This window comes from Acartia tonsa, chromosome 2 (assembly GCF_053477335.1).
Source record: "Acartia tonsa isolate MP-2025a chromosome 2, ASM5347733v1, whole genome shotgun sequence".
NCBI lineage: Eukaryota > Metazoa > Arthropoda > Copepoda > Calanoida > Acartiidae > Acartia > Acartia tonsa.
Genome location: NC_137261.1, coordinates 49,538,155 through 49,562,452, shown reverse-complemented (window position 1 = coordinate 49,562,452; position 24,298 = coordinate 49,538,155). Strand labels below are relative to the sequence as shown.

The 24,298-nt window shown below is 31.8% G+C and overlaps 2 protein-coding genes across 5 annotated transcripts in view; both read right to left on the bottom strand.

The window, feature by feature from the left end:
• lig (ubiquitin-associated protein-like lingerer) overlaps positions 1-17,681 on the bottom strand; it is a 498,059-nt gene extending 480,378 nt beyond the window's left edge. For all 4 annotated transcript variants that reach the window (XM_080151215.1, XM_080151217.1, XM_080151216.1 and 1 more), the window contains exon 1: positions 17,652-17,681. The gene's annotated coding sequence lies outside the window, so the exon portion shown is untranslated. The remainder of the gene's footprint in view (positions 1-17,651) is intronic.
• LOC145312065 (uncharacterized) lies at positions 1,173-12,070 on the bottom strand. Its single transcript, XM_080151198.1, has 3 exons — positions 11,972-12,070; positions 9,143-9,253; positions 1,173-1,542 (listed from the first exon to the last, which is right to left on the bottom strand). Exons 1-3 carry the CDS (start codon positions 12,055-12,057, stop codon positions 1,287-1,289), a joined length of 453 nt encoding a protein of 150 aa, XP_080007324.1. The 5' UTR covers positions 12,058-12,070; the 3' UTR covers positions 1,173-1,286.
• Positions 17,682-24,298: the final 6,617 nt, after the last annotated feature.

Here is a 24,298-nt window from a genome sequence, read left to right as displayed (position 1 = left end):
TAGGAAATAAATGTCTATATACGAGCTCAAATTTTCCAAGGAATAACCGTTTAAAACTCATAGTGCTCCCATAATCCATAATAAACTCTCATTGCCCAGAACGATAAGACCCATTATTTACTTTATTAAAAATAAATTCATTTTTTTCATTTCATGTTGCTATTTACATTATATTGATGTATTTAATTTATAATCATAAAAAAGAAAATCAAAATTTATAATATAGTAAATTTAAGAAAACTCTGTTTTAAAAGAATTCGATTGTGGCGACACTTCCTGTGTGTTCAAATATTGAAACTAAAATTTTAATAATTTTAACCCTTTGATGATGGTAAACTGAAAAAAATATAATTGAAGAAATCTTAAAATCATTTAAATTATTAAATATTCACTACTTTCTTTTAGAAAGTAATGGCGGGGGCGGAAAATTGATTTATTGAGAAATAGATATATACTTATAGAACACTAGCCAATAGCGAGATATAGTTATATCGAGCCAACTCTAGTATAACATAAAACCTAAATTTAACTTTTAATTTGTGCCTTTATCTAATATCTTTTTTTTATTATTTTACTTCTGAATATTAAATGAAAAGTTTTTAGAAGTTTACTGTAAATTAAAATACGAAGCATAGCATGACATATTTTTCAGAAATAAGTAAAAAGCGAATTTATGCAAAACTAAAATTTTCGAAAATAGTTGTTTATAACTTGATTCATCAATTAAAATTTTTTTGCTCCAAATAATGATCTATTTCTCTTGATGTACAACATATATACTCCATAGAATTCTGCATTTTTTTACTTTTGTCTTTTTATAACTTAATATGATAATGAGTATTTATAAATGATAAAATATGACATAACAAAAAGGACTCTCTGAACATAGAGACAAGTTCAAAATCAAAGAAAATGGATCATGGAAAGAAAAAAAAGTAGCGGGTTTCGTCGTATTTTCACAGTAGCTTTTAATAGGTTATCTTAGGTTAGGTTAGGGGCTAGAAATAGGAGAAAGGATAAGAAAATATGTAGAAACCAGCTACTTTGTTTTCTTTACATGATCCAAAAAAAATTTAAAGTATAGTTGAACTTAAAGCATTTTTACATCAAATTAAAATACAACCAATATGTCATTCATAAAATTGCTTTCTAAACTGAAGCTAATTTTTCAAAATCTAAATCAACAACAAGACCAATAAAATGAAAAAATCGACTATATTATGCTTTTCATATAATTGAAATCCGTCTAAAGCAAATTGTAAAAGAACTAACACAAAAAATTGAAATTATTCAACAATTTTATGATTTTTAATCAAGGTCTTTTTCAACAAGTCTCTAAAAGGAGATCTCAGAGCTAGTTGGCGGCGCTTCTCTTGGATTTTTGGACTCAATTTTATTTCCTTTTCTTGCTCGTCACTTTTTAGTTTATCATTGGTCTGTGTGTTTTGATTTTCTTGGTCTGTATGGATAGTTACGGTCGTAGTGGACTCGAGCTTGAATCTCTTTCTTGGCGGTTGGCCTTCACTCTCATGTTTTCTTTTCCTATAATAGTTAACATAGTTATTTCTAATAAATATAAAAAAATATTCAGGCAGGGAATGCTTGCAATAAGGGGTAATTTTGTTTTTGATAATTAGGACAAATATCAATGAATAAAATTAATCAGATATGCCTCACTGTGAGCTAGAATTGAATCAAGACAAAAGTAAGTGCCGAGCCCTGGGACCTATGTATGGTGAAAATAGACATAAAACCATGATGATTCCAGGTAAAACCAAAATATTTCAGCGGGGGCTTTTTGAGAAAATTAGATTTGAAAATTTCAAGTTCAATTTTCACCCGCTAGGAGTTGCCGCATAATCATGACAAGAAAAGCAAATATTATTTATTTTAAATTTTAAACAACTTTGCTTTTATGAAGTTATTCTTAAAACCTCTCTATGTATGATTTATTTTAGGCTGAATTCTCGTGACCTTTGCAAAGCAAGTGATAAAAATGGCCATTTATTAACTCCCTTCAGGAGTGGTTTTATGAAGAACTTTATAAAAGCAAAGTTGTTCAAAATTTAAAATGAATAATATTTGCTTTTCTTGTCATGATTATGCGGCATCTCCTAGGGAGTGAAAATTGAACTTGAAATTTTCAAATCTAATTTTCTCAAAAAGCCCCCTCTGAAATATTTTGGTTTTACCTGGAATCATCATAGTTTTATGTCTATTTTCACCATACATAGGTCCCAGGGCTCGGCACTTACTTTTGTCTTGATTCAATTCTAGCCCACAGTGGCCTATAAAAGCCTACTTGTTAGTAATTTACCAAAACCTTAGACAGCATAGGAGTTGTCTAGTTTTAACCCATTCTAATAATGGATTTATTAATACTTTATCCCCTTCACTCCCTTCCTACTGGATAAACCAACTGACCAATAAACGAGTTCCATATTAGCATGCTAAATTGACGACGTATACTCTACATCCATTATTCTAATTAAAGGAATAAGAGCAAATTAAATTTTTTTAGAATTAATGCTATCTATAATACAAAGTAGCTTGATGTCTGTCCGTCTGTCCGTCTGTCCGTCTGTCCGTCTGTCTGTCCCTTAAGATTTCGGTAACTGCTGAACCGATTGGATTCTACTCTTCAGGGTATATACCTATTGGTCCTGTGGTGGTTTTAAGCTATTTTCTTGGGGGGTGGGATACCCACAACCCCCCCAAAAACAAAAAAAATCCCCCCCATTTTTTTTTTTTTTTTTTTTTTTGTAGAATTCTTTTGTAGAAATATTCTTTTGTAGAAGAATTCTTTTGTAGAAGATTTCTTTTGTAGAAAATTTCTTTTGTAGAAGATTTCTTTAGTTCTTCTTATTTTTTTTTTAAATTTTTTTTGTTGTCATCTCTTGGGGCAGAGCCCCTAGAGGCTAGGGGCGAAGCCGCTAGTTTAACATAAATTAATATTATTACAAAAATATATCCAATAGTTCTAGCTTATCTATAATACAAAGTAAAACGATGTCTGTCCGTCTGTCCGTCTGTCTGTCCGTCCGTCCCTTAAGATCTTGGTAACCACTGAACCGATCGGATTCTACTCTTGAGGGTATCTACCTATTGTTCCTGTGGTGGTTTTAAGCTATTTTCTTGGGGGGTGGGACACCCCCAACCTCCCAAAAAACAAAAAAAATCCCCCCCATTTTTTTTTTTTTTTTTTTTTTTTGTAAGAAATATCCTTGGTCCTTTGTAGAAGATTCCTTTGTGGAATATTTCCTTTGTGGAAGATTTCCTTGGTCCTTCTTATTATTTTTTTTTTTACAAATTTCACCTTACACTTTTTTTACCATCTCTTGGGGCAAAGCCTCTAGAGGCTAGGGGCGAAGCCGCTAATTATCTATAATACAAAGTAGAACGATGTCTCTCTGTCCGTCTGTCTGTCTGTCCCTTAAGATCTCGGTAACCACTGAACCGATCGGATTCTACTCTTCAGGGTATATACCTATTGGTCCTGTGGTGGTTTTAAGCTATTTTCTTGGGGGATGGGACACCCTCAACCCCCCAAAAACAAAAAAAATCTCCCCCCCATTTTTTTTTTTTTTTTTTTTTTTTTTTTGCTGAAGATTTCCTTGGTCCTTTTACGAATTTCGCCTTAATTTTTTTATCACCTCTTGGGGCAAAGCCCCTAGAGGCTAGGGGCGAAGCCGCTAGTATAAAATAAGGAAAATATTATTATTACTTAATTCTTAAAAGCTAGCGATGAGAAAAAATCAAATATGATATGACGCCATTGAATAGATATATTTAAAGGTTTTCCTAATTTTTAAATATCTAAATTCATATTTTAATGTCATGAAGAACAAATTTATTGCCAATATATGCAATAAGCATTTTTTTATAAAAAAATACAAAGCATTGCTATGAAGTTTTACTTCCAGAACTATTTCATATTTTATTTTACTTCTATACAGTGTGTTTTTTATGAGAACTTTTTTGAAAGCAAACCATTTATAGATGTTGACACATAAGTTTTGAATTTTTGATTTGACTGTCCTTTTAAAATAAAAACAGATTTTTTTTGTTTTTCTATTAATGGTCTTAAAAAACAAAGAGAAAATGAGCCATTAACCATTAAATTTTGATAACTATAAGTGGGGTAAAATTGCTTTCCAAAAAGTTCTCGTAAAAAAACACACTGTATATTTTGAAAAACCAGCTAAAATATAAGAAAAATTTAAATAGTGTTTTTTGTCTTTAATTTTGATTCTATTAAATAGAAAATAAGTAAAATTTAAGTTGCTAACATGAACATCATTAATTGGTCAAATCTTACATCCAGTAGAAGGTGTGGAGATGGGGTAAAGGGGTTGGAAGAGGGGTACCATTATTTTAGACAGCGACAAGATTCACTTTTAAAATCTGGTATAATAATAAATCCATTGATAATCAGAATCTATAAAGTGGAGAAGTATTTTAAAAGCTTCCTGGATTTTGAAACGGAGATTAGCTTACACTTGCATTTAACCTTTTTAGATGCCACAATACTGAATGCGTACTTCAATGTGTACTCTCAATATGTACATCTTAAAATCTTTGGAAAGCAAAGATGCTTACGTCCAAAGTCGTCCAAAGTCATCCAAGAAAATGTAAATAGAAGGTAGTTAATCCTCAACAGTCGAACCTCTTTCCGGACCTTCATCGATCGGAAGGTGATGGAGGGGATTAACTCAGAAAATTTCAACTCTGTTCTGTGTCATACACATATTTTAAAAGTCAATTATGTATAACCATCTATCTTTCACTTAGAGAAAATGAGATAAAAAAAACGAAGGGGAGTAGGGCATTTAACACCCCTGAGGAAAGCTGTCTATAATAAATAAATAACTATTACTTAATAACTTTACATAAAAATACCAAACTTTTAAATGTTGAAATTAAATCACAACATTGGCTATTATGAGGAATACAGTCTTCCGAACGCCACTGACATGCAGAGTAGATTTGCTACGCGAAAAAATGTAAGAGGTAGGTAGTGCATTATTGATATTTGCTGCAGTATATGTGTTTGTGTGTATGTATATGTGTTTGGATGTGCGATTAAATAGCAGATTTCCTTATAAAAATAAAATATTTATACGCACAAACTGGAATAATGCTTCTGAATGAATATATTCTTATTAGAAGCTACGCCCCGATTGGTTTATATGGGCACTTGAGGGGGAAAGGGATGAATTCGACAACCATTTTTTTGGGGGGTGGGGTAGGGAATATTTTCTTTGTAGGTGCTCTCCTGAAAAATAGTTATAAACCAGAACCTATCAGAAGCTTCATTAAAAAAGATAAATCATATCGGTTCAGCAATTAGCTAGATCGTTCAGTACAGACTTACACACACAAATCGTGTTAATCTTATATTAGGATTCTAACAAGTGCCAATACTTTTTTTTGGTAAATCTTACAGGTGGTTTAAAGTTGGGTATATCTTATTTTATGACTTTTGAATTGTAAAATAGAGGTAAATAGTTTTTCTTTAGATTAATTATCCCTACTGTGTTTTGCTAGCTCTTTTGACAATAGATACAATATGAAATCAACACAAGATACATACAAGGAATATCAAGTACATAGAATTAAAACAGAGAGAACTGATATATTTAAATTGACTTTTAAACTATTTCACTTGAGAAGTAGAAGAAATAAATACCCGCCATTATTGACCCCTTTCTCAATATCCAAATGACATGAACATATTCAGGTAGTTGTAAGAGTGTGAATATAGTGTTTGTATAGCTACGTAAATGGATTTATTATTACTTGGACGTTATACCAAATTAACATGTACTCTAATAAAGTGAAACTTGTAGCTGGCTAAAATAACGATATCTCTCCCCTCCACCCCTGTACCCGAACACAGTAATAGTGTCTGACTGATTATGACGTAACAAAAAAAAGGCCAATAAGAGGCCGTTATTGACCAATGGTAAAATATATAGTGGCCTCTCATTGGCTAATTTTTTTTTGTTACGTCATAATCAGTCAGACACTATTACTGTGTTCCCTGTACCCCATCCCCTTCACTCCTTATGTATAAACGAACTGATATATATATCATTGATTTTTAAACAAGATAATGTAATGAACGAGTGGGTTGGCTTATTGCATGACAGTTGCTATAATAATAAATAAAACTAAACCATGGTCCAAACCTGTGGACATCCTAAATTGACTGACAAATTAATTGCCAATTCAAATCCCGTTTAGTTTGTACTTAATCTAAGCTGATACTTTGCATAAATAAAAAGGAAAAAACAAGGCTATAAACGTTCATAAATAAGTTGTATAATTTGTGTACAAAAATAGATACTCATTTATAAATGTAGTTAAACAATAATTTTTGAAAAGTATTACTTTCATTCTTTTAGAATATTTTTCAGAGAAAATGTAAAAGAAAGATTGAGATAAACTGTCAGTCAGTCAACATGGAAAGAAAACAAAGTCATTCCTTAATTAGGACAGAAGTCACCTTCCTAGGAAGGACATAAGTAGCTTCCCTTATGTGAGAATTTGTTAGATGAAGGGCATAACTTGCCTCCCTTAACAAAGATTTTGCAAGATGGAGGACATAAGTAGCCTCCCTTCACCACACAAAACCTAGCTTTTTGGTCCTTCACATAGCAAAATCTTGCATAAAATAGTTTATCTGTCCTTCACTTAGCAAATTCTTGCAAAACATAGCATTTATGTCCTTCACATAGCAAATTCTTGCAAAACATAGCAAATTCTTGCAAAACATAGCATTTATGTCCTTCACATAGCAAATTCTTGCAAAACATAGCATTTATGTCCTTCACATAGCAAATTCTTGCAAAACATAGCAAATTCTTGCAAAACATAGCAAATTCTTGCAAAACATAGCAAATTCTTGCAAAACATAGCAAATTCTTGCAAAACATAGCATTTCTGTCCTTCACATAGCAAATTCTTGCAAAACATAGCAAATTCTTGCAAAACATAGCATTTCTGTCCTTCACATAGCAAATTCTTGCAAAACATAGCAAATTCTTGCAAAACATAGCATTTCTGTCCTTCACATAGCAAATTCTTGCAAAACATAGCAAATTCTTGCAAAACATAGCAAATTTTTGCATAACATAGCATTTCTGTCCTTCACATAGCAAATTCTTGCAAAACATAGCAAATTCTTGGAAAACTTAGCATTTCTGTCCTTAACATAATATTTTGGTCCTTCACATAGCAAAATCTCACAAAACATAGGTTTTTCTGACCTTTTTCTATCAGGAGATCAGAACACACATAACAAGAGTTTTTACATAATACATTAAGATTATCAATTATGCATTTAACTCTGCATAAATTATGTTAATTTTTTTATTATCACCCCTACCCCCCCATTTAAAATTTACCCCTGCATAAATTATGATAATTTATGCTGAGTTAAATGTACTGTTTGAACTTCTATCTAACAGGATATGAGAACTTAATCAGAACACACAAAAGAGGCCAACTATGGTGCCATGTAGGAAAAGTGGCATTGCATTCTTGGGCCTAAAAGGCGTCATAGCTGGCCCCTTTTCAGTCCATCATATGACATGGGAAGGAGGTTGAGGAGCATTTTATGCAGTCTAAATTCCCTAGAATGCAATGCCACTTTTCCTACATGGCACCACCTCCCATGTCATATGATGGACACAAAAGAGGCCAGCTATGACGCCTTTTAGGAAAAGTGGCATATCATAGTGGAATTTAGGCTGCATAAAATGCTCCTCAACCTCCTTCCCATGTCATTTGATGGACTGAAAAGGGGCCAGCTATGACGCCTTTTAGGCCCAAGAATGCAATGCCACTTTTCCTACATGGCACCATAGTTGGCCTATGTTTTGCAAGAATTTGCTATGTTTTGCAAGAATTTGCTATGTGAAGGACATAAATGCTATGTTTTGCAAGAATTTGCTATGTTTTGCAAGAATTTGCTATTTGAAGGACAGAAATGCTATGTTTTGCAAGAATTTGCTATGTTTTGCAAGAATTTGCTATGTTTTGCAAGAATTTGCTATGTGAAGGACAGAAATGCTATGTTTTGTGAGGTTTTGCTATGTGAAGGACAGAAAAGCTAAGTTTTGCAACATGAAGGACATAAGCAGCCTTCCTAATGTAAGAATTTGTCAGACAAAGGACATAAGTCACCTCCCTTAAGTTAGATTTTGTAAGATGAAGGACATAAGTAAGTAGCCTTCCTTAGACCAATTTCCAGTGACTTCTGTCCTAATTAGGAATGACTTTGTTTTCTTTCCATGATCCAAAGATACTTATAGAGATACTAAGCATATAAAAATAAATCAGCTTTTGCATAAACAAATCCAACTTTTTAACATTAAGTCACATAAAGTTGACAGTAAATAGAGTACAAAAAGGATGACAACATCAATGAAAGCGAAGCTCTGGAACGGTAGGACAAACAAAAATTAACACTTGTAGAGTGTCAGAACTGAATAAGTAGAATATTGATGCATAACTCGATAAAAATTTGTTGCAAAACTTCTTAAAAACAGGACACATGAAAAATTGTTGTCAAAAAGTTAAAGTCAACATGGACGTACGGACTTTCTGGTAATGATTATAGAGTTGCTACGCTTCCTAAATCGTACCTAATTGTGATAGGAATCAAAATGCAAAGATTGATATCAATAGGAAAATTATAACATGCCTAAAAAGACGAAAAAAGCTAGCCGTTTCGGACCAACTTACGGACGGATTGACCCTAATTATATAAAAGCTTCGTTTTAAAAAAAGAAAGTAAAAAGTGAAGGAATAAAGTATACTTTGCATCGAATATGATTTTCAGAACTTCATCAACATATTTTTAAATTTTTTTGTTTGTATAAAAATGTTCAAAATTTCATAATTTATTAACTTATTTTGAAAATGATCAAGACATAATAAATATGGTGATCGATTAATTAAAAACATTATGTTTTGATAAAATAGTTTGCAAAATAATTAAAGACTATTGTCAGACTACTTCTATAAAATGAGTTTAAACTATAAATTACATAAAGCTAAATCAAATAAGTACCCTCTTCATTAGATAATCTTATCAAAATCTGTGGATATTTATTCCTATCTTTGAAAAAAGGACCTGCTTTTATCAGTAGTTGGAAGATCTCGTATGTATTTCTTGACTGCAGCCAGGCTCATAAATCTTTTTCCGTGCGGGGAGATGTACACTACGGCCATACACTCTCCCCTCCTAAAACAAATGATACAATTACCAGTTGACAACTCTTTTTTAGTTATGAAGCTACTCTATAATTCACTTTGTCTGTCCGTCCGTACGTCCGTCGACCAGTCAGTAAGCCAGTCAGTTCGTAATGATCTGGAGAAAATGTGATTTTCTCAGTTGTTATTCAAGATTGACGGCTGATTTTTTTTGTGAAATTCCCTTAATTGATGAGCATCCAGTATGTTATTTACTTTATCTGTTGGTCTTTCAGTCATGCTAAAAAATACAAATAATAAAAATATGAAAATACTTGAGCAAGGTTTAGTGTTTTTTTCTCGTTACATATTTATATTCTGAATTTCAACAAATCCTCCTCGTCTGTTTTCGAATTTTGTGCTCCGTTACTTATGGATATTGTTAACCTTGTTGACCCCATATTTACTATCGAGTTAACCTTATGGGAATACCTTTTTTTCAATTAAAGTTTTACTTTATGTATTACTAGCGACAGTGACCCTAGCATTTAGAGGCTCTGTATTAGAATGGGCAGAAAAAAAGCTAGAAAAATAGCATAAAACCATCCCAATCCTCAAGTCTGAAAGAGAAATAGCCTAAATCCATTAATGGGCATATGTGAAGCTTACCTGAAATACAGAACCAAATCAGACCGGTGGTTATTGAGATTTTAAGCTTCAAACAAAAAACCCTTACTACTTTATGAACAAGGATTAGTTATTTCTCGCATCGTATTATAAACGGCTTTCCGCGGATATAGAATGTACAATTATAAGATTTTTAGCCCCAAGTTGCTGAAGGTTCCGGCTAAAAAACTGGTTTTAATCTTTTGATTGTACATTTTTATATTCGTAGAAAGCTGGATATAATACGATGCTAGACATAGTTTTTTCGTATAGATGAGAACCGGTTCCTATCCACCGGATTTAAATGAATACGAGAAAAACAATTCAAGGGTGAAACTTTTGTTTCTTCGTATTTTTTCCTTTTTTGAGTACATATACATAAATGAAAAAGTGACCATCAAATTTTAAGTTTTCTACATATTATTTTTCACATCAGCATAAATTATTTGAATATTTAAAGTAAAATTTAAAAGTCAAATAGATTGTTATATAACAGTGATCAATATAATTCTTTACAAAAACAAGGATAATATGTTTCAAAGACTATTGTGTGATTGTCGTCTCAAGGAATCATTATTTCAAATTATAAATAATTTAATTATATAATCATGTAAAAAGCCTCCTAAATTGGATTAATAATTACAAAAATCGCCATGCACAATAAATAAGAAGATTCGGGTATAGTCCCTTTCGCGGCAACGCCTCTTAAGGGGCAATTCGTCGTTTTTTCAAAATAGCTTTTCTTTTGATAGGATATGTTAGGTTATATGGGTTAGTTGATTGCCCCGAAGGTTTAAGCAATTGGCCCCGCAAGGTAAGAGGCCCCCGCTGGCGTTGAAGTAGGAGAAAAGCTGTTGTGAAAATACGAAGAAACGCCCCTTAAGAGGCGTTGCCATAAAAGGGACTATTCTTGAAGATCCTAACATACCTAAAATTACGATAAGATATTTATAATTATAGAATAGTTTCGTTTTTAGAAAATAAAACACAATACTAATACCAGGTAATTGACATTTTAATTGATGTTTGCCCTTTTAGTTCAGGGACGTGCGCAGTATTATAATTTGGGTTCCTACTGCCCTTTTTTGGAAGATACTTTTTTAGTTACAACCTCCCCCCCCCCTCTACAGTCAACAGAAAGGGGGTTGGTAAGCCTAAAATCAAGTTACCCCCCACCTTATTTGATAATCAGTTTAGAACAGGGGACAAATTTCGTCAAAAATTCAAAAATGCTCCCCCTCCCTGCCCCTAGATGCCCCTAGCTATGCAAGCCACTGATTACAGCATTCTTTAGTACAATAAGATGCAGAAAAGCAGTATATTTTGTTTCATATGTATGAAGGCAAAAAGGTTTTCTTTAAGTGCAATACTTTTGATTCCCCTTCATCCTATTTTCTTACTGGCGACATAAAAATAGCTCTCAGGTTTGGGAGGGGGTGCGGTCATCCTCATAAACCTCCCATGTGAACGCCTCTATTGAAATGTCAACACTAATATTTGATCAACTTTACACTTCCTAGAAAAAAAGATACTTTAATGCAGAAACTGTGTTTAATATTCATCGATTCTTATTGTTTTGATTAAGTAATAAAAAAAATCAGAATCTTAAAAAAGGGGGGTGTATCCAACCTATGACAATATTAAGGGGGTTGGACTTTCCCCTCAATTCCCGTACACCCCTACCAACCCTTCGATCACGCATGCGCTTCATTCGACCCCCCCCCCCCCCGGCAAAACCATGTGCACGTAACATAACAAATTGTAGATCATTTTTCATTACTTTATTCCCTTACAGATTCAGGGAAAGTTGGAGAGGAAAAATAATACTCAGATTAAATACACATAAAGATTCAAATGGATTAAAATATGTAAATATTAGCCTTTAAATTTTGAGTGACCTCTAAACTTATTTTGACATTTTTAATAGCAAAGTTACTCTTCCAGTCTTGTCTTAGTAAGTTTATCTTTTGCTTAGTAGTTTAAATGTACTTACTTCTAGACTAACGTGCTTCAACCCCAAAAGGCAAAGTAAGACTATTCCAAAACCATTATTGCATAGGTTGGTAAGGGGAAAATCAACATGCCAACTCAATGAATTGGTTACCTAACATTGATAATTTTCCAGCCTTTAGGTATTCTGATGGGAGGCTTATTTTCTTGATCACACTTACTCCCTGATATCACTGACATTGTCTGTCTGTAACAAACTAAAACATATATTTAGTTTTTTTGATGGACGCTTTATTTTTTAACATCTCTATGTTCACGATCAGGCCTTTAATTGTTTCAGACGAATCTACACCCCGGTACCTAATGCACAAACCGGTAGAATATGATAGAATCACAGACTAACCGGACAGATATAAAGAGCAGCTGCACAACAAAATAATAAGGTATATTAGATAGGTCTTATAAACAAGAAACAACCCCTCCCCCTTAATCCTTATTTTCGATTTATAAAATATAAGGAGATGGATTCTATGCTCAACAAGGCAATATAAAGGAAAACGCCTCTAAAATCACTACAAACAAACATTCACAAAATCCATGGAACTAATAAAAATTTTTTTAGTTGTTGTTGTTTGTAGCCATGATTCCTAACTTCAGAGAATCATGGCTACAAACAACAACAACTAATAAAAAAAACAAGCACTAATGTTAATATTTTTCACAGCTGATGTTTACATTATGACAGTTGAAAAGAAACTAACCATAATCCACTACCAACGAAGTGTAGCGGGCGGTCAAAATTCTTGAAGATGAAAGGGTGGGTACTATGATTCTAAAGTTCATTAATCTGGGGTATAACAACATGATGTATAATTAAATATTCCTGTAAATTAGTTGTAATATTGCAGGATAAGGTGGTTTAAGGAACATTGAAAATTAATTTCTTTAACGCAGCTCCTCTATAATCAATTTAATCATAGACTCATAAACTTTATGATTATTTTGTTTAACTTTTGCAAATTTTTAGAAAAAAAAGTATATTCGTGAATAATTGTCTGTAATACTATGCTATACATAATTTTTTAGTATAGCTGAGAAAATAATGAAAAAAAATTAGGTAATAGATTAATTTAATCGACGTCAATATTTTTTCCCTCCCAGTGTCCTACAAGATATCTATTTTAAAAAAAAAACTCATAATATTTTTTGTTCAACTTTGATTGCTATCTTTTCAGTGAAGCTACACAGACATTTATAACTTTTTTTGTAAATAATTTTTCATCCAAAAGAAATAATTTTTACTTCTATTAAACGATAAGATTAGTTTTTTTACCATTAAATATATATATTAAAAGGGATAAAACAAGCAATGTTTAGATTTGAAGGCAAGATATTTTTTCTTTGGATGCTATATCCATTCTTTGTTTAATTCTCAGTTGCTTTGATGAACTAAATAAAGTTGGAAATCTGCAATCCTGTGCTTACAAAAACAATGTTCACACATTTCTGTAATTTATGCATTTAGTTTTTGGTGTAGAGGGTTAAAGCGACCAAAAAATCAGCCATGACGTCATAAAAATGAGGGAGATAAGAGGAGAAGTGGGAAAGAAAACCACTAAAAAAGAGATGGATAATCACTCATTTTTATGACGTCACAGGGCTGATTTTTAAGTCACTTTTTCCCTCTACTTTTTGGTGGACAAACTCTACACATAATTTGTTTATAGCCATATAAAATAAAGCCTCACCGTCTCTAAATTAATTTTACTTCATTACATATATTTTTTTTGCTTCAGAAATGATCATAATTTGATTATGTAGTCCCGAGAATGCGGTCACCCTGTTCCTCCTGACGTCCTTTCCTTGACATATGCTTCTGCTTCTCCCTATGTCATTCCTAGTTTAATTAAGTGCTATGAACCAGGTCAGTGCTATGAACCAGGTCGTTTTTTGTCGTCCCTTTCTACGTTTCCATTGGGGTTCCATCTTAAGCATCTTTTGGAATCCTGTTATTTCCCATTCTGAGCAAATGCCACCTAAGTCCTTTATTTATGTTTGTAACTTGCCTACTTTATAAAAAGTTTCACAGTGGTTTTACTAACACACTGTAAAAGAGCTGAGCATTGAGGAAAACAACTCACTTTGCCTTACAAAGCTGCCGTTTAGGGTGCATGTGCGACAAAATTTAACTAGCCTTGCACTAGAATGAAAATACCAATTCTGTGGTTTTTCGCAAGGTTCTTAGCGTAAACAGTAAATCCACAATCACCTTTTATTTAGAATTGAAAATACAGGGGGTTGGTTGTAGTTTTTCGTTTGTTAGTTCAGGGTAAAGGCGCTATAAACATAAACATAAACATAAACATAAACATATTTATTTGGGCATAAAAATTAAACATAGTCATAAAATAAAAAACAAAATATAAAACACAATTCAAATTACTATAACAATAAAACAACCTAAATCCTAATCAGTTCTGCCCGGGTAACCATGAATAGATCACTAAGGATCTGTCTACTTTGCCCAAAATATATTAAACAAAGGTATCCTGGATCCCTTTAAACTTATAGAACCTATGTAGTATCGCCAAAATAAAAATAACATAAAAAAAATTACAAAATTTACAGAGCTGGAGATTTAGATTATTTGATAAAATTAGCTATTGCAAAGCATTAATTAGTTTAGACTTGTTAGATTTAGCAAAAAGGTTTCTATCTTCAATAGATTTAAGTTCATCACTTAGATTATTCCAAAGAATGCCAAAGTTGAAAATTGGATGTTTTTTAAGATATTCATATCTATGAGGCCTTATATGAATATCATTGCCATTTCTTAGATTGTAATTACCATTTAGGTGATTATTTCTAATCCAGGTGGGATAAAAAGAAGGAGAAAGAGTTTCATTTAAGTAGTCATGCATAGTCATAAGAGATGAATATTCTATTTGTTGCATTATTGGAAGGATATTATGTTCCTTAAATAGAGGTGTAGTGCTTTCATTATATTTTACTTTTGAGACTAATCTCACTATGACTATGAAGGGTTAGTTTCCCTCCCCTCTCCCCCCACATGGGTTAGGTATAAAGAAGGGGCGATTTCTCTTGGGAGGATGGAGTTATCTTCCCCCAAAATAGTTATAAACCTTTCTTGGACCTATAAGACGCTTCAATGCAATTTTGAACCAAATTGGTCCAGCGGTTAGCAAGATCTTAGGCTATAGACACACAGACAGACAAACATACTGTAACTCTCATATGAGGATAGAGGTTACCAGGCACCAAACGGCTGCATCTAGTGCAAAGTAAGTAAACAGAAACTGTACTACGAATCTAATTGCTGAGAAGGCAATAATGATTATTTTTATCTTATATTTCTGCAATAATTTTATATTGTATAATAAACTAGAGAGGGTCACCAATCCCACACATTTCAATTTGTTAAAGATGAGAAGTATAAGGTTAGAATTTTTTATCAGGGAGGAAGGTGAAATTGAACTGCTTAACAGTAACTAGATTCTAGTGGTGCAGTCCCTCGTATAAAATATTATGCTTAAAGTTTCAAATATAAAAGTTAAAATTTTAGAAATTTTAAATTTTCACATGACAAACATTTTAATTTTACAAAAACTTGCAATAGACAAGAAAAAATAGTTTCATGAAATTTATATTTGGACTAAATCTATCTACTATAGAATGACAATAATAACCACTATATTGTTTACATTTGATAACTTAATCTTCTAGGTTTAATTTATAACAGAACTACAAGATTTAAAAAAAAACACCTAATAAAGCTAAGCAAAGCTCCTTTACATTATGATTGATTTTAAGTTCTTTTACTAAAATATACTTAGAAATGTTAAGTACTTGGAAAAAACTAAAATACATTCAGTACAAATAATAAAATAAAAACGTAGCTGGTAATAAAATTGTATATCATGCTGAAATATTCAATAAAACTTTTCAATTTATTTGGTTTGATCAAGTTTCAGGCTAAATTTATGATCCAAATCAGCTATTTCAAAAATATTTACAGAAGGATTGGTGTACTATTTCAACAAGAAAAACACTGTCCAAAAAAAGTGTAGAAATATAAACCAAATCAGAAAATATACTTTAAATTGTTGCAGTTTTATGAATATTATATCAAATATAATATAAGTAATTATAGGAAAAATATTACTATAGTAATTTAATACTCTTTGCATATTTTAAGATTTAAATTGTTCAATTTTAATTGTTACACTTTTTTTTGCAATACATTCAACAGTCTGTACAAACTGAAAACATGACAACTATTGATAAAATTTGTTTGGCCAGAGTGTTTATAATTAAAACTGAATTAGTTATGTTTATAGTTTGGAAGCCAGGGATGAAGGATATAGAAAAGTAAAGAAAATGGCACAATTTTGTAATTAAAGTGGTATATGTTGCTTAGGGTCACTTTATTCATTGCTAAGTTTCTTCATCCACATAATCCCTGACTAAAAGCTGACCTTGTGGCTGGAAAAGTTTTTTTTCAATTGTTTTTAAAATCATAATAGAAATAGTTTATTAGAAATTTATTCAGTATCATTTTTTTATAAACACAAATAAAATCCAAATAATATTCATTGTCAGAAAAAAATATCTGTATCCTGCTAGGGATCAAAGGAATAAGACAATGACCTATACATTGATTCACATCCCCAATGATGATACACAATATTACTCCTAATGTAGATTATAATTAGTGGTTGAAACGTTTAGACACTCTATTTAATGAACCAACCAAATTCAGAAAATTCCTTAAAGTTAATAAGCCAACCAATAAGAAAACATAATCAAAATACTTAGGGGACTAGTGTAATATTGTTACCTTCATCCTAGTATCAATCAGGCCCAAATTTTATTTCATACAAATATTGTTTATTCATTACTAATAAATCTATTGTTTAGTACTGAATTAATAAAAGTAATAGAAAAGGGACAGCTATTTAGATATTGAAAACTTTTTAAATTATGTAATATCTGTGTATAATTTTATTTAAAGCAAAGCTTTTCTATAATAAGGGTCGGTAAGTATGTCCATCTGTAAAGGATAGCTCCTATAGTATTTAGGCAGGTCATAATTATCGTATCAATATTTGCAAGATTATTCCTCTAACACCAATTATTTGTATGCTATAATTTTCCTATGTATCTGATTTTTAAAAGCGAAGCTTTTCTATAATTAGGGTCAGTCCGTCCGTACGTCCGTAACGGATAGCTTTTTTCGTTAATTTAGGCATGTTAGAATTGTCCTATCAATTTCAAACTTTGCATGGTGATTCCTTTAGTAGTTTGGTATGATTTAGAAAGCGTATGATCAAGGTATATTAAACAGAAGAACGATTAAGGGAAATGGTTGAAAACAAAAAAAGGCAAAAGTTATATAATTAAAATCAATTACAATTTCTGAATAATTATCTCTTTTTTACAATTGACCTTAGCTGGGAAAAATAGCCCCATAAAGTCAAAACTTTCAAGAAAAAAAGGATAAACAATAAAAGCAATGAAATATTATGTTTATCTTTGACTAAGTTTTTTCTCTCTCCAAAATGATTAATTGTATTCTTATTCTTAGAATATATAAGTGGGGACTTTGAACTGGCTCCTAAATAATTGATCGGACCTTTAGTTTATTCATATACACTTCAAGCTAAAGTCACCTAAAGTGATCATTCTAAGGATATTCTTGTTTCAAAAAAAATATTCTAAAGTTGGTATGTTTTTCAACCTATTTTTTAAAAAAATACACTATTGACATGAAGATATATTTCGATTTTAGCAATCATTTTCAATTCATTTTGTCTCTTGTAGAAGTGAATCAAGCAATATTAGCTTGGTCGTTCAAAAAAAAAAAAAATTTGTTGATTAAAGAAAAGTACAAAATAAATGAAATGGGTAGGGGGAGCTATTTTTAGAGGGGATATCTCTTGTGAGTGTTGATAGCTTTCTAGAACCTATCAGAAAATTTACTGTTCTGACAATCTATCTATCTTAATTATTAACAAACTATTGGACATTGAAAGATATCCTATTTGGGGAAGACATTTGATCTGTAAGAGATAATAACAGATTATCCGACCAAGAAAACAGAAGTTTATCTAACCGCCTCTCTGTCTATCTTATCTATAATTTATAGATTAATAGTTTATTATTTCTTAGTCTTGGATTCTATCTAAGAAAAAGGTAGACAATCATAGAATACATATTTATCGCATCGTATTTCAGACAGCTTTCCGCGGGCATTGTAACAAAAAAGTAGGAACCTTCGATCCGTCGGAGTAAACAAAACCGATTTTATTATTAATATTCGAGGAAAAATTTTATGTAATACAATGTTATACATGATTTTTTTAGCATTTCTGAGAACCGGTTCTAATCCAGCGAATATGAATCGGTTTTTTAAACCTAACTGGAAATTATGTTTAATATCTAATTATTGTAAAGAGGAGCAAAGCTGCTGCATGACTTTACTGTCCTGATTTTCTGTGGGTAAATAAAACATAAAATGAAATTATACAGGAGAGTTGCAAGAATAATTATTAAAATAGGAGAATTAGGTTTTTAGCATAAATAAGGCATAAGTATATTGTATAGTATACCTATATAGGACTTAAAACGTGTTGCTTATATAAAACGAAAAAACTTTCGTACTATTTGTGTTTAATTGTTAATTTATCATTTCATACTGCATTATTGACTATTATATTGAAATATAATTAATAATTTGACAACAAATTTGTCATAAACTCTGTATGCCTTTAATCAATAAAAAATAAGTCATAGCATTTAAACTACGTTTAAACAAGGATAAGAATGTTTGTGTAAACGAGTAGTTCAACAAGCAGTCAATAAAAAAATTAAATACTAACTATTGCCTAATCCATCTTTGTTTTAAATATAAATTTATACAAACATTTTATCAATGACGCGCGGCTGCCGAGCCCTGGGATAAAGACAATCTTACGGCCTTGCAAGACCAACTTCACTATAATTATACAATTTATCTTATTCTTGTAAAAAAAATATTAAATTAATTAATTATACAATTTATCGTATTTTTCTAAGAAAAATACGTATAAACAAGGATGAGAATGTTTGTGTAAACGAGTAGTTCAACAAGTATTCAATAAAAATTAAAGACTTGCTATTGCCTAATCCCTCTTTGTTTTAAATATAAATTTATACAAACATTTTATCAATGACGCGCGGCTGCCGAGCCCTGGGATAAAGACAATCTAACGGCCTTGCAAGACCAACTTCACTATAATTATACAATTTATCTTATTCTTGTAAGAAAAATATTAAATTAATCCTATAAATCTATTGTCTTACCCACTGCAGTTCACTCACACACATGTATGTATATTTTTGGTAGCGCCCGGGATCTTATGGGATAAGACAATGGCTATCGAATTGAATTACATTTAGATATTTTTTATTATATGAAAAATTTGGATACTGCTAGTTTGAAAACCAATCATGATTAACTGAAAGTAACCTAAAGTTTTGAAGCCAATGAATGAAAAAAGTCTTTATAAAACTTTGGGTACTAGTATAATTAACAGTTTTTCTCGTATTCATTCGAATCCGGTGGATAGGAACCGGTTCTCATCCATACGAAAAAACTATGTCTAGCATCGTATTACATCCAGCTTTCTACGAATATAAAAATGTACAATCATAAGATTAAAACCAGTTTTTTTAGCCCTTGCCTACGGCACCTAGGGGCTTAAAAAAACTGGTTTTAATCTTATAATTGTACATTCTATATCCGCGGAAAGCCGTTTATAATACGATGCGAGAAATAACTATTATCCCTTTTTAACTCTTAGTAGCAAAGCCAACTTAAGTCGCGTTATGTTGCCTAAATTAAATTTAAAAACCTTGTTCTATACATTTTTAGGTTAAATTTTCCGGTGATTATAGTTAGCAGTAAGCATAGGGTATCGCAGGAACTAGATGTAAGTTTTGTCAAAATTAGTTAATTAGAAAATAGCAATCTTTCTATTGTTCTGTATATCTAATAAGTAATTTTATCCTTGTAATACAAGATCAAATTTATAACTGCAATCTTCTTAACCAAATGTAAAGTTATACTTTTTTTGCTTCGCTACTCTACAACTCATTGTCCTTATTAATTATGTACAAATGCAATATTAACCTTTTAGCAAAAATTCGCACTGGGAAAGTTTATAACTATTATGGGGGAAGGGTACCTCTACCATTCCAAGAAAAAAGTCCATAAAAAAATATTTATATATGGGCCACCCTAGGTTTGGAGTGGATTAAATGGCATGTTTATTTAATTTTTCTTTTCACATATTAATGATTTGTATAATTTTATTCATAGCTTACTTTTTATTTTTACTTTCTATTTTATACCTAATTGTTTTTGTTTGAATACACACTCACATTCACACGCACACACACATAATTTGATATAAACAAACAGGAGCCTAAATATTTGGCTGTGTGTAAGAGTTATTGGATATTAATTTGTGTGTCTTGGCAACTAACAACTCCATCTTCAAACCAAAATAAAGCCACGGATAGAGAATAGTTATTCATTGCAACGTTTTATAGACAGCTTGCCGCGGATATTAAAATCTGTTATACGATGATATAAATTATATTTTAGTAAGACTGAGAACCAGGTGTAATCCTCTGGATATTAATCGTTTCTGAAGCCATACTGAAAAAGCACACGAGAATGTCTGTTTATCTCTGGATTGGGCAGCAGCGTAAATTATAGCGGTTGCTGATGTCAGCTATAGCTCAGACATAGTGCGGCTAAATATAGCTTCAAGTTGGAGAGGCTGAATCTTCCTCCAAGTCACCCAGCTTTGTCAAGTCTGCGCGTTTTTGCCGTTGAGGCTTGCAGATAGCTGTAACAGAAGGTGGAATATTAGATTTCTTAAAATTGGTTCAGAACTTATATAGGAACTCAAAAATGAATTGGGTAATATCTGTCCCAATTCCTGAATTGGAGGGTTCTAAACAAATATTAATGGGAACACTTAAAATAATCTTATATTATTATGTGGTTAATACACATTGCCCATTTGTTGAGACAATATTTTAGACCTTGCAGATTGGATTCCAAGGGGGGGGGGGGAAATGTCCCTATTTATGTATTGACATTTCAAGCGTCCTTGAGAATATAAAATTATTGGGCCTATATGAAGCTTCATTCTAAATGATAACCATATCGGTTCAGAGGTTAGCATGATCCTTTGCTACAGACAAAAATATATCTCTTTCATTTTTAATACATTATTTATTAACTCGTGGCTACGCCCCTAGAGGCTTCTTGTTTGTTTCTAATTTGAGAACAAAAAAATTCTATGTTGCATTCAAGTCTTTACGTTAAAAAAATATTCGATTTTTTGTGATTTCTCTTGGGAGGGTGGTAGTACCCTCACCTAAAATAGTTCAAACCTTTGTGGGACCGATCGGTTCAGCGGTTAGCAAGATCCTTCGGCAAAGACAAACAGACAAACATCCGGTTACTTTATTACAAGGACTAGCGGCAACGCCCTAGAGACATCTAGGTGTCCTTGAGGTGTGGGAAGGAATTCGACAACCCATTCCCCATTTTAATTTTAGTTCTAAAATAAGAATACAATTTTTTTGAGTAAGGGTCATTTTTCTAAGGGCAATTCCTTGGGAGGTCATAGTACCCTCGGCAGGACATAAAAGAAACTTCACTGTAAAAGAAAACCATGTCGGTTCAGCAGTTATCAAGTTTCTTTAGTGCAGACAGACACATAAATAGACAAGACAGATATTGTGTTATTTTTTAATAAGGATAATCATTTTCATAAGAATAAAATAATATTTATCAAGAATTGTTAAATTAAACACAAAGCAAACTTTCAAGACTTACTAAGTTCGGCAGTTGGGTTATTTTTCTTTACTTTAATCTATGAAGGATATATACAGATTTTTAAAAATATGATTAGGTTGTTTGACCATTAAGAGTTATATTTTTATAACTAGTTTTAATGGTCCTAGCAGGAGTCCCAAACGCAGAAGTGGACAAACGTAGAAGTGGACACTTAACCTAACCTAACCTATTTTAGACTATCTTTTAGTTTTTTTAAATGCCTAACCCCTGCGGGGGGCTTATTTGTACATTCATATCTTAACCTAACCTAATCTGTATAGAAATACTTAATTAAATTAACATTTTAACACTCCTGCGTTTGTCCACTCCTGCGTTTTAGACTCCTGTGTTTGTCCTGGAACCGTTTTAATATCAAACTGTTAATTAAAAAATCATAGACCGACCATATAATTATGTCATGGATGCTCATTGATGAAGCAAATTTACACAAAAAGTTTCAACCGCCTATCTTAAACAAAAACTCAAAAAATAAGGTTTTATCCCTTAAAGTACGGATAGACGAACAGGCGGGCATTTCTATATAGAAACAAGCTTTGCTACAAAAATTGTTTTAAGAAAATTGTTATTTAAATTTTAGTTGCCTTACTGTTTCAATTGGGACAAAGAAAATTTATTAAGTTTAGTTGTTTAAAGCTATAAAGGAAAGGTGCGCATTCATTTACGCATTTGTATCACAATAGCAAACCAATATAGGCTACTCCCATAGCCTCTAGAGGGAACTTGATGGAAGGGGGGGGGGTGGGGGGGGTAAGACCAATCACTTTATATTCTAGTGTTAAAAAGTAAGAGAAAAGACAAATTTTTGGGGTGAACTTTTTTTTCCAACGGTGATTTCTCTTAAGCGGTTGGGGTTACCCTCTATGAAAAAAGTTATAAAACTTGTCTTTGCCTATAAGAAGCTTCACTGTAAAGAATAACTATATCGGTCCAGCGGTTAGCAAGATCCTGTGATACAAACACACAGGCATACATCCTGTTATTTTCATATACAAGTTATATATTTAACAGCTACACTCTCGTTATCAAGGACCAACTCTTTATTATCTTAACGTGTCTTTTTGCGATTATAGAACATGGGTGAATTTGATAATATGCGAAAGTGAATGCACACTGCATGGCGAGGAAATGTTTACGTCTGTCTGTCTGTCTGTCAAGTTCCTTGTCTTTGTTTAAATCTTTATCAAATTGTCCAGAATACAGATTCCATTTACTTGCAATTATATTCCTAAACAGTTTAAATGTAATTTAGTACTTTGGCAAAACCTCTGAAGGGGGAAAATAAGTTTATAGTATAGATGTATAACCAGACAACTACCTGGATCCCCCTATTAAGGACCTTTTTCGTCTGCTAACGAATTTCTTTTTATTCTCTTGTAGCGACTTGACTGTGTTAATTTGTCCGTCGTTATTGGTTGATTTTGAAAGATCCAATTGAAAGTCGGCACAGGGTCCACGGAAACACCTTTCCCCTTAGTATCTCTCACTGTAAAGTATGATTACAAAGAGTTACAAGATTACGAAATAGATTTTCGACACGTCGTGGGTGGGAGGATGTATGTATAGATTTTGATTTAGAGATAATGGGACATAGAAATGAATTATTGTTAAAAGATTTTAAAAGAGTTTTTAAATGTGTGATAATCATATAAAGTAGTTAGTTCTTTTGTTTATAAATAAGTACTGAATCGATTGGGTTCTCTGTTTTAGATAAGCTTCACATAGGTTTTGTAATGGATTTAGGCTATTTTCAGATTTGATATGGTTTAATGCTATTCTTATATGCCCTCTCCGCCTTTTCGAATACAGAAACGCTAAATACAAATGGCGTAGCTGCTAGTAAGCAATAAAGCAAGAAATAATTAATCAACAGTTATGACTCTATAAAAAGTTTTGATCTGCATTATTTATTGAGATAAATAATGTAAAATGACCTAATACAAATGTAAATTCGGTATCAACTGTATATTAATGTCTATTTTATCTATCCCTGTTTTACTTACCTATTATTTAGAAATACATAGATTTATCGTACGATTAATATTATATCATTTTTGAGCTATCACTACAAGCCTACCATGTTTTCCGTGTGAAGCAAAAAGATATCTCCTCTTTTATATAAGCGTAAATTCTCTAAAAGTCTTACGTAGTCTGTTTTTTACGCACAGTCGCTTCGGGTATTTTTTCAGTAGGGCATAAAGGCTAATTTATATCTGCTGGATTAGAACCGGTTCTCAGCAATAGTGAAAATCATCAACTTCGGCTTTATATTCTATCAAAATTGTACTTCTTAGGACATAATATTTTAGCTTAACTTTTTTTTTGTCCTAAAGTTACAATATACTCTTCCATTAATGAATTTAATTGTCCTTGTTAGATTAATCCTTTTAATATGTTAGTCATTAACGCAATAGATAATCACAATAAACAGCAATTAATCCCTGCATTAAAAAGTGTTAAACCAAAATAAAGATTAATGCCCATGTTGATCTGAATCAAGCAACCCCGTTATAAGGACGTAAAAATGGTATAAAAAACTGGGGTCAA